This window comes from Neolamprologus multifasciatus, chromosome 10, assembly GCF_963576455.1.
Source record: "Neolamprologus multifasciatus chromosome 10, fNeoMul1.2, whole genome shotgun sequence".
NCBI lineage: Eukaryota > Metazoa > Chordata > Actinopteri > Cichliformes > Cichlidae > Neolamprologus > Neolamprologus multifasciatus.
In genome coordinates, this window is record NC_140448.1 from 29,521,556 (window position 1) to 29,537,543 (window position 15,988).

Below are 15,988 nucleotides of genomic sequence, written 5' to 3' on the forward strand. Positions count from 1 at the left end.
GCTAGACATTTCTGTTCCAAACCAGCGCACAGCCTCCGACACCAAAGCTGCAAAGGCTCAGCAAACTCGCACACAGAAATGGTCAGGAGGATGGTAAAAGACACCTTTTTTGTTGTTAATGAGATAAAATGTGAAAAACCAACATAACTCGTTTACACAACAGAGCAGCACACTCGGTCTTTTTTACCTCACCCCGTCAGTATCTGTGTCAGCTAAGAGATTTCTCCAGAGCATCGGCTCTCACTATCTAACAATGCTCTGCTGAGAGTTTATCCACAGAAAGTGTACTCTTCTATTTCATGCTTGACAACCCTGTGAGGAGAATATCAATGCCCTGACTGACACACACACACGCACAACCACACACACAGATATACTGCACCTCAGCATACAAAGGTGGAGGCTGTTTCTTCTTGCACTTAGTCATTCTACACGCTGAGTGACTTTCAGTGACTCTGCATTGTGAATTACAGGATCACAGCACAATGGAGAAATAATTAGCTCGATGGGAGGAGGCAATTAGTGAAACACTTTAAATACAAATGGCACCACTGACTGCATGAAACACTATGAATTATTAAACAGACTGCTGGCTTAGAGGAATATGACCCAGAATAACAAACTAATGGACAGTATATAACCACAAAGATTCAGTTTTAAGTTAATCTTTTTGATTAAGCCTTCAGACTCAGGCACAGACTCCCCCCACCCCTATGAACCAGAGATCATTTTGACAATTTAAGGGTTATGTTAGGTTTAGATTTTTGTCAAGTTAATATATGCATTACTCAGTATGACCTTGTATGGAAAAATATCTGCTCCATCTGGGGGCAAAACATTCCCACAATGCGTTTCTGGTGTAACAAATATGACGGTTGAAGATGACAAAATCTGACAAAAGAGGAATTTATAGTTACACATCCAGGGGCCATGTTCTAGCTTGGGGCCATGAGTACTACAAAACAAGCAAACTATAGAAACTGGCTGGTGAACTTTGGGGTGGAAAACCTTCAACAGCTTATTTATTGTCTTTTTGACCACTCAAATACCAGTTTTCCACCAACACCCTCCCCAAACTAAGAGATTCTATGCCAGTCTATCAGACAACAGTTACTGCCAACATGCTACCATTGGCGTGGTATCACAAAACTGGCACTAATGTCAGAGGCAATATTTGTATGCAACGCTGCGATAAACCGGTCCTCATCGACTGTGACATACAAACTGAAGAAAGTGGATATCAAACCACCAGCTAACCCTGTAATGCTCATGTTTTATCAGTTAATTAGTTAACCAAGTGAATAACCTGCCATTCTTCTCACACACCACACGAAGCTCAAAAACCAGCAATCCCTGAGTTGGGAGGCCTTATACTTAGGCAACTGGGGCTGCCTGAAATACGGAAACTACTACTATATCCTCTTTTGATACGTGGCATGGCTGCATAGTTTAATGGTTCACACATTTGGCTAACAAGCAAAAACTCTGCGGTTCAGTCCCAGGATGAGAGAGAGAGAAATCCCTTTGGGGTTGCAGAAGGAAAGGTTTGATTTGATTTGGTAAATCAGACATGCGGAGCTGCCCGCTGTAACAACCCCTTGAGAATAACAGGGCAGCCAGTGATAGCTTCTGTTGATAAATGGCACCGCAAACATTCTCAGTGCCTGAATTAGACTTCCAGTTTTAGTATGGTAAACTTGACTTGTACTTGAATACTCTGTAACTTTAATAGCTTAATAACTGAACGGGGCAGCTTTCGTACATTGATTAGAGCAGATTCAATTGTGCGAAGAAAACTGCATCAACTCAGGATTCAATCTAAATTCTGACTTTTCCAATGAAGACTTGTGTGCTCCAAGACATCATCCCTTTATGAAGTACTCAACCTCTTAAGTCAACTGAAGAAAACCTTCAGCCCATTTGTAAGATGACTGAGTAGACGGTGTGGATAAATGAAATAAGTTTTGTTTGTTTTTAAACTGATTTCGCTCCATTTACTCGTCCTTCCTTCCTTTCATCGTCTCCCTTTTCCGACCCCATGATCCCACTACTTCATTCCCTTTCTGTTGCAGACACCTTCAGTGTGTCGCATATGGATCTGACAAGCAGCGCGAGTCCATCTGTGCAAATTCATACTATAAAGGAGCAGTAGTGTGCCGCCCCATTTCCTCCTGATTAAAATTTCAGCGCACATCGCCACAATATTCCTCTGGGGGTTTTCTTGCTGCTCAACAAGACCTTGAAAAACAAGACAAGGCGAGGGGGGGAAAGTTTTCAGCTAATGTGTGCACATGTTTCGTTTTGTGGACGCAGGACGTGGGCGGGTGGTTAAAGGAAAGAAAGTAATTGAAATAGACGGAAAAAGGACGGGCATGAAAACAACTGTCCACACGTGGGTAATGAAAGAGGAAAAGAAAAAGTAAAAGTCTGCGAAGTTTTTCAGGCTTTGTGCTGTGGGTGGCAGGTTAAAACAACACAGTGATTAAAAGAGCTTCACACTAAAAGCAGCCTGCAAGTTTGTCACTGAAAAGCTAGAAATGTGAAGAACAACAGCAGTTAAAAGTGAACATCTCTACCAACTAAAAAAGCTGATATCTTGATGCAAAAACCTTCACATCAGAGTCGCACTTAACTCTGTTAGATTTGGTTAGAGTCAGGTAGAGGATATAAAAGAGACTTCTCTCTACACAATAAGCAAACAGGATTAATTCAGCTCAAGGTGGCCATGGTTAACAGTGATGCCCACTAGGGCTGCCACAAACGATTATTTTGATAGTCGACTAGTCACCGATTATTTTTGCGATTAGTCGACTAATCAGATCATCATCCATTGGACGTAAAACTTACAGCTTATTGCACCAGCAGCATCTGCTCTTATATAACTATCATTAGCTTACAGCTTTAAGTGTTTAAGGTATGTGCTAACTAAAAATAAAGACAAGATGATAGTTTATTACATTTTAATGAAATTTGCAGATTGTTTCGGTGAAGTTTAATAAACTCCTTGCTATCTAAAATATAACAGGACACCGAGTAAATTCTCCAGCATCTCACACTTCTGATAATCAGCTGTCTGCTTGACGTTTATTCAGCTGTGTAAAAACTATAACTTTAATCTCAGCCAAACAGATTTACTCAGGAACAAATAAAACACTAAAAAAGCCAAACAATAACATTTTTAAGTTATCTAAGTGACTTATATATCATGTTTAACCTGAGTAGCGAAAGACGGCGGTGGGTTTGAAAACTATTTGTGAGCCTTGCCCCCGGCTAGCTATCGAGCTAGAGGCTAACAGACGTCTCCGAAAACGTCGGAGCGCTTTTGAAAATATGCGGTGTCTTGATAAACTGAGCAGATATTTGAGGCTTACACAGCTACATTCTCGCCTGAAAACATGTTAAACGTTTATTTTGTGACCCAGAAAGAATAATAAGAGTAATATTAAAACTAACCAGCTGCCGCCATTGTTGGAAACTGAGCTGGGCTGCATTCTGGGACACAGCTTCTTCTTCTTCGGGGTTTAACGGCAGCTGGTATCCTTGGACATGCAGTGCTGCCATCTTCTGTCTCAGTCCGTTATTACACTCTTAAATCCTACAACTTATTCCTGCGTCTTTTGGGATCTTACAAAGCTTCAAACTACGTGTCATCAACTACGATTACGTTGACTATTTTGATAGTCAACGTAATCGTGACTAGTCGACTAATCATGGCAGCCCTAATGCCCACATGGTCTGAATGAGTAAAAGAAGGTAAGGAGGGCCACCAGAAAACCCCATAAACTGAGTGTATTCATTTAAAAGCCAGTTGAATTTTCTTAGTTAACTGGATTGTGGCACAGCTAGGCATGGAGTATTACAGTTAAGTCATTCTTGTTGCTAAGGTTCATGGAGATGATGTCATTACTCCAGGAAAATAAAACAACTCGACCTGAATACTTCGCTGCGTGTCATACCAACCAACTGGTTACTGCTGCTCCTTGCAAGGTTATAATCAGTACATGCTGTGCTCATTATTCAGACTGGACTTAGAGGAAGAAAAACATTCTGAAACATACAAACTATCTGCTATCATTACATTTCATACATTTTCCTAAAGCTCTACAAGTAACCCCAGAGCTGATTTACAGTAGCAGATCAATTTTAATGAAGCCAAACTCAAATTCAACGGCACATGAAAGAGCATTGTCCAATCACACAAGTTTGTGGTAAATTACTTTTTGTAATGAGGGTGCCAAATTTGTGTAGTTTAATTTACAACTTTGCAATGGCAGGTATCGTGACCCAGGGCGTTGCATCTATGTCATTTATTTAGGTTGTACCTGAAACACTGCTCAAGGCTCAGCCACGAAAGACACAGGTTAGAGCTCCACGAAGGGTCTAGAGCAGGGGTGTCAAACTCATTTTACGTCACAGGCCACATACTAAGGGGTGGCTGTAGCTCAGGAGGTAGAGCAGGTCACCTACGGATCGGAAGGTTGGTGGTTCGATCCCAGGCTCCTCCAGTCTGCATGTCAAGTATCCTTGGGCAAGATACTAACCCCAACTTGCTCTCCGATGCATCCATCGGAGTATGAGTGTGTGTGAATGTACTTAGAAAGCACTGAGCGCTATATAAGAATCAGTCCATATTGACCACTTCGATCTTAAGTGGGCCAGACCAGTGAAACTCCCCTGTCTCTTAGTGTAAAGAAGTTACATTTAACTGCATTTTCTACGCGATAAAGAAAAAGCTGACAACTCTTTAAACTTCTGGTAGCTCGTTGCCCAGCCTGGCATTTCCTTTTCTTTTTTTTTTAACTGTAGCCGTAAAAAAAACTGACATTTCTATAGTAGAAAGTGAAAAACAAACTTCTCAGTCTTTAGTTGTTTATTGCTTCATTACTTTGAGTAGTATGAATGGCCAAGGGAATTTTTTTATCCGTAGGAAAAAACTGTAAAACTTATTAAAATACAGTTGAAAGTCCAACATTTCTGCTTGCTTGTTTACAGCGAGTTGCTTCAAGCACACAGTCGGGCCTGCGAAACTCATTTAGACACTCAGACACTGAGCCGTGGCTCTGTGCTACATGCACACATTTCTGCATCTCTGCTCCCCAGAACATCTGCCCCCCCCCCTTCCTTCTTTCTTGACCCCAGTCCATCTTTGCACGTGATTGGTTGCAACATGTGCCCATCAAAATAAAGTCTCACATTTGCCTGTATGGATTCTCAGCAGGACACACGTACCGACTGACGTGAAATTATCTCGTTTGCCGGGACCACAAGTTTGACACCCGTAGTCTAGGGTGTAGTGCCTGCTTTTTGATTCCAGGTATAGCACTATAGGTCCTACCTGACGAGTTCATTTGGATGCACTGGCCCACTGTGGACAAGCGAGAGCAAACTTTTAATTCGTCAATCAATTAACCTATTTTCATCAGCTCTGGTGATGAGATTGGGTAGTAACTAAAAGAACGGTGTGTTGGATACAAGCATCCAGAACGAGTTTCTTTTGCCTTAGCGATAGATGTCCAGCCTCACCCTAAAATACAGCCCCTGCTCCTTTGCTTCAAACAGAAGTAGCTGGCAGACGACCGCAGGATAGACACAGAACTCCAAACGTCCGGGTCTACCCAGACAAACTACTGATACGCTACTGTTCAGCGATTTATCATGTGAAAAAGCTTCAAATTCAAGAACCCGATTTTGGTTTGAACACCTGCTAAATCTTTTGTATTTCATGTTTCGTAAGTACCTGAAGCAAGACTCTCCCAACAAAGCCAGCTGTGCTGCTTTAATGCACGGCTGATTTTGGTTTGAATAGCTGCTAAATCTGCTGAAGAAAATGTAAAACCGCTGATCAAAAGGCAGGCGTGCCGCCAGAAGCGGCAAAGAGTTTGTCATGGAACACAAACCCTTTAACGACTTCATTCTTTTGTGAGTTTTTGTTTTTTTACTGAAGAAAATGTTTATAAATTAGTTTGTCTAGACCCTCCTAAGCATCAGCACATTTCATACAGTATGTATAAAGTACTTTCATATTCTCCCTGGTATATTTGTTAAACAATGTGAAACAACCACCTTGAAATATTGTAATATAAATGATTACTTTTATTAAGACCTTAGTACCTTTAAATCATCTTTTTGACAATAGTGAAAGTTAAATTTAGTTTCATCTCAGCCGGAGAATGAATATTCATGAGCAACACACAACGGGACCAGAGGCGGCTTGAAAGGGAACGGAAACTAAGGCGATACCAGACATGATCATCTGCGTCTCTGCGGTGCTCCACAGCAGATTATTGCCTCCCTCCTTTCTGCTAATCGCCATCATCACAAAGCATCCACGCTGCCACACAAACTCATTCCACTCTGGGCACTTTTCGGCTCCATCAATATTTAAGACTCAGCCCAAACACCCTGATAAGTCACTGAGAGAGTGACACCATGATCCTCACAGGGCACATTGTCTCTCATATTAACCGACAGGCCCCCAAAACGTCTTAAATGCGACGCAAAACAGGAACAAATGCTCTAAAGGAAAGCAGAGAGGGGAGAAGAAGAAAAAAAAGCTGCAAGAGAGCTGAAAGCACAGGGATGTAACTCCTGTCACCTGGCAACATGAGCCCTCATTAAATTTAATGTAGCCTTTTAGTGGTCTATTTAACTGATGACAAAAGGCCACATGTCAGTCAGTGTTTGCACACAGACTCATAAAAGGCAGACCGAGAGTATCGGGCAGCAAATGTGTGAGTATTTGCATAAGACATGGAGACAAAGCCGCGTTCCTTAATCTACCTAAAAAAATGTGATATCAGTTCTGTCCAAATTGAAGAATTTGTCTCCTTGGAGCGACGCGCATTATTAAAAAGGTGTCTCCCTCTGAATACTGAGCTCTAGACTGCTCCCCGTATTCCTCCTCCCAAACATCAGACGGTTTACAGAGCTCTCGGCGCAGCCTCGGCCATCATAGAGCCGATCTGTTTTTGTTAAAGACAACTGAGCGTGAAGGCGAAGCTGTAGATTACAGGTGCATCTACACTCCTACCCTCACCTGTGCCCATGGACTGTTGTTAGTGACAGGAAGAATTCAATTGTAGATACTAGGGATACCGGTATATACCGATACCGGTATATACCGATACCTAGGGATGGGTACCGGTATCCGGTGCCATGATGGCACCGGTTCTGACATAAACGGTAGTAACCAGACCGAAAAGCAGCGCACATTTCGGTGCTTTATTTCGGTGCTTTTTTTCCTGAGCTGTGATACACTTTCTTCTTCCTTACATTTGTATTGGCGGTTGACAAACAACTGAAAGGTGCATTACCGCCACCAACTGGTATGGAATGATACACTTTAGATTCTAGCCAATCATTTTAAGTTTCCGAGAATAATAGGCGGGTCCAGGTACGTACATTCTTTTAGAGCAGAGCTACAAATTAAAAATGTCCAAGGCGAAGCGGTCAAAAGTCTGGCTGTACTTCACAGCAAAAGATGCAAACTCAGCAGCTGCAACAAGTGCTTTAAGCTGATACTGTGATACTGTCAAAGGAGGTAACACCTCAAATCTGATGAAACACCTGGCGACGCATAGTGTTTTTTTTAAAAGCCGAGAAATGCGCCGTATTTGATAGCTTGCTGCGAGACCTCACACCGAGCGCATCTACTGCTTGTGGGTTGCCTGTTATCGGACCCGGAATTAGCAACATCCCCCAAAAACCCGAAGAGGAGAGTCCTGGCCCCTAGCCCTGCCAGTGTAGCAGAAATGATGAGGATGATGATGCAGCAGCAGCCGTTCTTCTCTGCGTGAGTAGCTTAATGTTGTTCGTGTGTAATTTACGTTGAGTAGGCTAACCACGTTATTACATTAATGCATGTAAGGTGAACTAGCAAACATCATCATAGCTACATGCGGCTGTCTTCTTGTTTGATGGCAGATGCTCCCTTCACCCTGGACAAAAAGGCTAAAATGACCAAAGAAAAAGTGGAAAACAGTTAAACATGAGAGGTTTTTGGACAAAGTTTGTGTTTTTTCCATTGTTTAAGCTGCTTCCAGCCAAGAGTGATACCATATATGCCCCATAGCTGCAGAAAAGGCTAACATTGTTATCTTTTTACAAAAAAACAGCTAAACATGAGAGGTTTTTGGACCACTTTTGTGTTTTCCATTCTTTAAGCACCGGTTTGAGCACCGTTTAAGCACCGGCACCGTTTCAAAAGTACCGGTTTGGCACCGGTATCGGATAAAACCTAAACGATACCCATCCCTACCGATACCGGTATCGGGTATCTGCCTCGATACCACATTTTCTAAAGTACTCGTTAAAAGTCCCCCGATGCCGAGGACCGATACCACGGTCTGAGACCTGTCTATGTTTGAGCGGCATGTAAGGGGTTAATCACAGGCGCCGAGTGCCCGCCCCCCAGGCCCCGAGTGCCCGCCCCCAGGCTGCAGCTCAGAGCGGGGAGAAGGCGAGGCGAGACATATCAGCCATGTGGAACTATATCAAGGTGAACGAAGACGCGAAAACAAAGGCGGACTGCAAATTGTGCTCAGCGAAATTGTCCAGCGGAGGCTCTAAAGGTAGCGCATTTAAGACAAGTAATTTAATCAAGCACCAAAATCCCAACACAACAATGAGTACAAAGAGTTTACCCACGCTTATTTACCCACGCTTATTAGCACAGAGGAGCATAGCTGATGCTATAGCAGTGGGACGGAAAATAGTTGGGCATTTTAAACACTCCGCCTTAGCCTACTCCCGCCTCGAGGACATTCAGGGACAGCTCAACCAGCCAATAAAGAGACTGCAGCAGGATGTACAGACGCGCTGGAACAGCACGTATTACATGCTCCAGTCCCTCATTGAGCAAAAGCGAGTGCTGGGCGTGTCCGAGCACGAACTCCCTGACTATCTCACCGCTCATCAATGGGCTCTTATGGAGACGACTGTTGCCATCCTCGCCCCCTTTGAGGAACTAACTAAAAAAGTGAGCAGCTACGACGCACTAGCCTCTGATGTCATCCCAGCTGTAACTGTGCTAGTGAGACGTCTAAACAGAGAAACAGACGAACAAATTTACAATTAAATGTTGTTTTTTTATAATTATTTATTCTGTAATATGTTGCATACAACATGCTTTTCATTTTAAATAAATGTTCTTAATTCCAAACTAGTCCCTTGTTTGTTTGTTTTTTGTTAAATTATAGGACTAAAGCTGTTACCTGCAAATTTAAATCATGTTTTTATTAAGTACTCGGTATCGGTAAGTACTGAAATGCAAGTACTCGTACTCTTACTCATCCCTAGTAGATACATGTGGTAGAATTCTGATTCCTTTGAAGCGTGCAGAGGAACTCACTCGCTTCGAGGTGGGAACAGAGCTGCCGTTCCTCTGTTCTGGAAAGGGGTTGATGTGTTTCAGGCACAGGGTTAGGATGCCTCGTGGGAGAGGTGTTTTGCACATTTTTCGCATGCTACAATAGCATCAGTTTAGTCAAAGAGAAAAATGTATACCTAAAGAGCATAGGCTGCAACATGAAGGCAAACTGTTATGTGGCAGGGCAACTATGACGACTTGTAGCCGCTCAAAGGAGCATTTTCCACAGCAATGATGTGATTTAATGTGCCAGCGGCTACTGATGACCTACATGCAAACATCTTGCGTAAAAAGAAATCCACATGTTTTAATGGATATGAGGGGAATTAATAAGGATAGCATATATTCAGCCTGGGCATCACCTGAATTGGGGGCATTTTTAAGGGTAGTGAAAGTGTAGTCGCTGGTCCATCGGTTTTCCTCCTGGTGACCTCGATGGAGGGATTTTCAGATTATGGCGAGGCTCTCTGAAACGCTGGCTGCCTAACCTCATTTCCATGCCGATGTGGTCTTCTGCTAATCTGCCCGACAGCAGATTATGTCTGCTATTTGGTCAGATAGAGTGGGACTGATGCTGGTGCTGTGGGTTTAGACTCTCAGCAGCTGTTGAGGGACATCGGAGCCACACAGTTCCAACATGCCAGAGACGCTCACAAAAGCAGCAGCAGATCTGCTTCTGTCTGCGTAAAAGAATCAGAGGTAGTGTATGTGTGGTCACTCGGAGACAGGTGTCTGGCTTACATTCATTTCTGCTTGTTATTTCTTTCCCATCCGTGGGTACAGAGACTGCTCGAGGTTTGGGATTTCACAGATGAATCACAGATGTTTTTTTTTTTAATTCATGAAAGCCGGAACAGTTTTTTTTTTTTTTTTTTTAAATCCAACTAGAAAGTTGAACAAAACGCTGCCCCTCATGTAAGCTGAATTCAGTCTTTCTACTAAGGTCGCTGTGACACCCACGGCAGAATCGGTTGCACATATGAGCTGGCGACTGACATGTTTTCAGACTGGTCTTTTATTTGTACGGATACAATGCCGAGGTAATAGTGCCACCTTAAAAGGACTGAAAAGGAAGGAAGAAAATAAAAGCACCGGTCCCGTATTTCCCTCTTCCTCTCGTTTTCTAATTCTTTTTCTTGTCTGCTGACTGACAGCATCCACGTACATCTTTGTTCAGAAGTTGCAGCCGCCGCTCCACAAAAAAGCCTCCTCCTCAGTGACCGCTGAGTGCTACTGCACATGAAATTGTAACAATTGACTTTAGTAAATCCATGTTTATTTTCATATATCCATCCATCCATTCTCTTTTGAGTATCCTTTTCAGGGTCGCGGGTGGGCTGGAGTCTATCCCAGCTACCACAGGGTGAAAGGCACCATGGATAGGTTGACTGTCTGTCGCAGGGCTTACACACAGAGACAGACAACCATTCGCACCTATGGGCAATTTAGAATGACCAATTAACAGAACCCTACTGCTGCATGTCTTTGGACTACAGGAGAAAGCAGGAGTACCCGGAGAGAACCCACGCAAACACGGGGAGAACATGACCCACTATGAGCACCTGGTGACAGCGGGAAGGAAAAACTCCCTTAACCAGGCTTAGGGAGAGACAGCCATTTGCCACGACCAGTTGGAGGTGAGGAGAAAAAGACACACTGTGAAACTAGTAATCGATAGGGATGGGTATCGTTTAGGTTTTATCCGATACCGGTGCCGAACCGGTACTTTTGAAACGGTGCCGGTGCTTAAACGGTGCTCGAACCGGTGCTTAAAGAATGGAGAACACAAAATTGGTCCAAAAACCTCTCATGTTCAGCTGTTTTCTTGTAAAAAGATAACAATGTTAGCCTTTTCTGCAGCTATGGGGCATATATGGTATCACTCTTGGCTGGAAGCAGCTTAAACAATGGAAAAAACACAAACTTTGTCCAAAAACCTCTCATGTTTAACTGTTTTCCACTTTTTCTTTGGTCATTTTAGCCTTTTTGGCCAGGGTGAAGGGAGTATCTACCATCAAACAAGAAGACAGCCGCATGTAACTATGATGATGTTTGCTGTTCACCTTACATGCATTAATGTAATAACGTGGTTAGCCTACTCAACGTAAATTACACACGAACAACATTAAGCTACTCACGCAGAGAAGAACGGCTGCTGCTGCATCATCATCCTCATCATTTCTGCTACACTGGCAGGGCTAGGGGCCAGGACTCTCCTCTTCGGGTTTTTGGGGGATGTTGCTAACTCCGGGTCCGATAACAGGCACCACACCCGCAGTAGATGTGCTCGGTGTGAGGTCTCGCAGCAAGCTATCAAATACGGCGCATTTCTCGGCTTTTAAAAAAACGCTATGCGTCGCCAGGTGTTTCATCAGATTCGAGGTGTTACCTCCTTTGACAGTATCACAGTATCAGCTTAAAGCACTTGTTGCAGGCTGCTGAGTTTGCATCTTTTGCTGTGAAGCACAGCCAGACTTTTGACCGCTCCGGCTTGGGCACTTTTAATCTGTAGCTCTGCTCTAAAAGAACGTACGTACCTGGACCCGCCTACTATCCTCGGAAACGTAAAATGATTGGCTAGAATCTAAAGTGTATCACAGCTCAGGAAAAAAAAGCACCAAAATATGCGCTACTTTTCGGTCTGGTTACTACCGGTTATGTCAGAACACCGGTACCCATCCCTAGTAATCGAGCAGGAACAGCTTTAATCAGAAGGACCAAGAAACGGATCATTTTACCAAAGATTCAAATGGTAAATGGAAAGGTGACCACTTTTTGGATTTTGGGAGAATCGCAGGCCAAAATGAAATAGCCTGCTTCAGACATGCTCCAATAGAAGGACTCCAACACAGGCTGAACAGAGCTGGAGGAGGAGATGGGCAAACCTCACGCGCACTAGCAAGTCGTACACGCGCTGGAAAATCCACTACTCTGGTCACACGTCGACGCAATATGACATCACACAGACTAGGAATCAAGATCACCTAATATTCGTGAAGACTTTGTTAGTGAATTTTGCGATTTAATCGTGTATTTGCTTCAGAAAGATTTCCTGCGTTTGAGGAACTGAATTTTCACGACGAAATAAAAGAAAGAAAGATAAAAATCTGGTGTCTGGGATAATGTTTGAAGCAGAAGGAAAGCTGGTATTACCAGCGGTGCGGTATGTGATGAGAACAGAACTGCCCATTCATTCTCAGAGGAGGATGAATCAGACCACCTTGGGTCAATAGTTCTCTTTTCTCTTTCCTCTCCACCTGCTGAGAGCAGTCAGTAGCTCAGCGTGAGAAGAGGAAACCTTTCAGTGCTTTTTTTTTTTTTAAATTCCTTTTCCCGTTCTGTCAGATCACAGGCAGATCCACCTCAACCCCAAGAGACACAATTACCTGCCTTTCCTGTTTCACCTCACCCCCTGCTCCTCCTCTACCTCCACTTCTTCCCTCCTCTTCACGGGCACGTCAGCTTGCGCCGGCTGTCCTGCTTCATCACATAGAAGCATTAAACTGTACTTTATAAAGGCAGAGCACTGTACCACTGTAAATACCACCAGCCAAAATTGCCTGAGATTCAACACAACTGTAGACGTGAGATGAAACAAAAAAAATCCTGCGAAGTGGGCATCTCCTTCAGTGTCAAACCAATATGCAAAAGAACAGGTAATAGATAAATAAACCTTAAGGATAAATTATTACTTCTAAAAGCAACCTGCGAGAGTAAAGGGGACAAAAATAATACAAGTAGTAGAATATTTTAATGCCATTAAAAATAAAGTGTTTGTAGCTTTTTTCCATCAACCCAAAAACTGAGTTTAAGAAAAGCCGACTGGGACTTCTGGCTCTTCTCAAATGTCCCCTGGGCTCCAGCTCCACTGCTAAAGACGAGGCTCTCAGGGCAGCGACTGAGGCGCTGAGACCTCCCTGAAAGAAGAGCCCAGCTGCTCTGCCACACAGTCTCATCTACCAACAAGAGTCATTATCCACAGCTTTGCTGCAACCACAGATACTGAGCAGAGGACTGGACAAAGGCCATGACAGATGGCTGCTTCTCTGCCTTCTCCTGGCACAAAACTCTTTAATTCTTGGAAGCGTGACACAGACACAAAAAAAGGCAATTTCGAGATTTTAAAATGTTGTGTGAACAGTTTCACCGCTTGCATGATGTTTATTTGCAATTAACAAAAACAAACAAACTGTCAGTCAGTTTTATCTCAGCTCTTGCCACATGTAAACTAGACCACTGCCAAACAAAAGGAAAGCATAAGATCAAATGTTTTGTTGGAATTGTTAGACTTTGTTCAGCAGCACAGCGTTTATAGTAATCTAGTTCATTAATGTGAAGACAGTTTGCAAGTACTTAAAAAAAAATTTTTAAAAATCAGAAGGACCAGATGAAATATACATCTATTAATGAAGAGACTCTGAGGAATGCAGTTGAACTTTGGCACCAACAGGCAAGAGAAATTACACCAAAGACTCTGAGAGTCTTTTAAAACCATGCTTTATTACAAATGCAAAGTCTCTGATTCATAATTGCATGTCTTATGATTTTGCAGGTGGGCATTGACTAACCCAGACGTTCCCAAAGTGTGGGGCCCGCCCCCTAGGGGGGGCACAGAGCCATTGCAGGGGGGGTGCGGCATGAAAAGGGAAAAAAAACAAACAACAACGCTTGGACACTGCTAGCACGGGCGCCCACACAAACGCAAAGCAGGAGATGAAGCATCGCTGAATACGTTTCCAAACCAACTTCATTCTAAGCCAAAGACTAGAAAATATGGTGAAGCACATCTTCCCTTTGATTTCACCTGCACAATGCCGAGGTAGGTCTCCCTGCAGGATTGGTTTTCCCTTTGTTGGGAGCACCGCTGGGCTGTTTAAATCACGGACAAACAGTATCCCACATTCTTGATTTGTAGTTCACAAACACTTGTTGTAATGACTAACTACTCCTGACATTTTGGAGATGCTAGCTCTTTATACAGTAAAGTTACAGTGGGATACAAATAATATCAGGCTGATCCTGCCACGATTTGTTCCCCCGGTTTAAATCACGGACAAACAGCATCCAACAGTTGTTTATGTTTTTGAACCCAATTTGCAGAGGGATTTTTTGAAAAATGTATTGATAGCAATGTTGAATATTATTACACAGGAAAAAAAACAACTACATGTAAAATAATTACATCGTGACGCCTCTGCCTTTGTAAATGGAGGGACAGTAACTGCGTGTATATGTAAGCGTGTAAAACCTGCAGATAGTCAGATTAACAGTATTTCGTCTTTATCTGCCATTCTGCAATTCATCTCATGTAAACAATAACGTGCACACAGCGTGACGTGAAAAAAGGCACATACCTTTGAGGTTGCGTGACGAACTCTGTATACCTCGTCCACACGTAAACGCAAAAAAGGAGTTTTAAAAAATCTCTGTTCTCGGTGATTCGAAACGCCGTTTACGTGTGGATGACACAGCTGCGTTTTCAAAAATACCCGTGTAGGTGTGGACGTAGCGTAAAAGAGTTAGTAGTTTATTTTCTTACTACCTGTAATTTATTGCAGATTACTTGTATTTGCTTAATTGTTTACTAAATGTTTGAGGTGTGAAATAAACCGCAATGGAGCAAAATATGGGTGTGTGTGGTTGGAGGATGTGTTCGCGCGTGTGCGCGCGAGGGGGGGGGGGGGGGGGGGGGCGCGAACATTTTTCTTGTAAAACAAGGGGGGCCCAGCAAAAAAAGTTTGGGAACCACTGGACTAACCAATGAAAGAAAACAGCACTGGTATATTTTCCTCTAAATGGCTGAACTAATAGTTTACCTATATACCCATCCCTGTTCCCAGTACCAATAGTTACCAGCTTCACTCTCTGAATGGTTTGTTTTTATGAACCAAGAGTTCTGACCGATCTTGGGGAAATGGCATTTTCTGAGTATGCACGTTGGACATGGAATACTTTACAGAAAGACCTAAATTTGAACATGAATGAAGTTATACGGATGCAGGAAAGAAGACTTATGGATGTTTGTTTCGTGAAGCCACTTAACGTTTTATGTTATGGATATTATATATAGTGCATTTTGTTACAGATTTTATATTTTTTTGTTGCATTTGTACCATTTTTGAGATATGTCTGGTTGTATTTCAGCTACCTAGCCCAGATCACACTTTGATTGTGAGATTGTGATCTCAACGGGACTTCCTGGTAAACTAACAGTAATAAATCCCTAAATTGGACCAAGGTCAGGAAATTGGTAATTCAACACATGCAGTCTGTTTTTCAGGATAACCATTGAAGTTAGTTAATTTAGATAATGCTTAAAACAAACTGCCCAAAAGTTTGCCAAGAGGTATTACTGAGATGATTGCCAAGTGACAGGACTTGTTTCTAGAAAGGTTTTAGATTACACCGTGCCATTTAAAAGAACGTAATTATCAGAGGACAGATAATATAATGGATGTTTAAGGCACTCCAATAGTAATGCCACGGCTGTGATTGCAGCCTTTGTTGGCTCTTGTCCAAACCTATCAGAGAAAACACATTCAGATAAGCTCCTTAATATCCCATCTGAGCAAGTGAATGAATGGAAATACTTTACACCGACTATAATACTGCCAGCTCAAA

General features: G+C 42.8%; 1 protein-coding gene across 2 annotated transcripts in view; it reads right to left on the minus strand.

Annotated features, from left to right (window-relative positions):
* The window catches only part of galnt10 (UDP-N-acetyl-alpha-D-galactosamine:polypeptide N-acetylgalactosaminyltransferase 10 (GalNAc-T10)), a 137,878-nt gene that overhangs the window by 96,189 nt on the left and 25,701 nt on the right, over positions 1 to 15,988 (minus strand). The window contains exon 1 of one of the 2 annotated variants that reach the window (XM_085175784.1): positions 3,454 to 3,621. The exons of the other annotated variant lie outside the window; for it this stretch is intronic. Within the exon in view, the coding sequence (XP_085031910.1) occupies positions 3,454 to 3,561 (108 nt within the window). The 5' untranslated portion in view covers positions 3,562 to 3,621. Of the gene's footprint in view, positions 1 to 3,453; positions 3,622 to 15,988 lie in introns of those variants that run through there. 2 annotated transcript variants of the gene reach the window in all.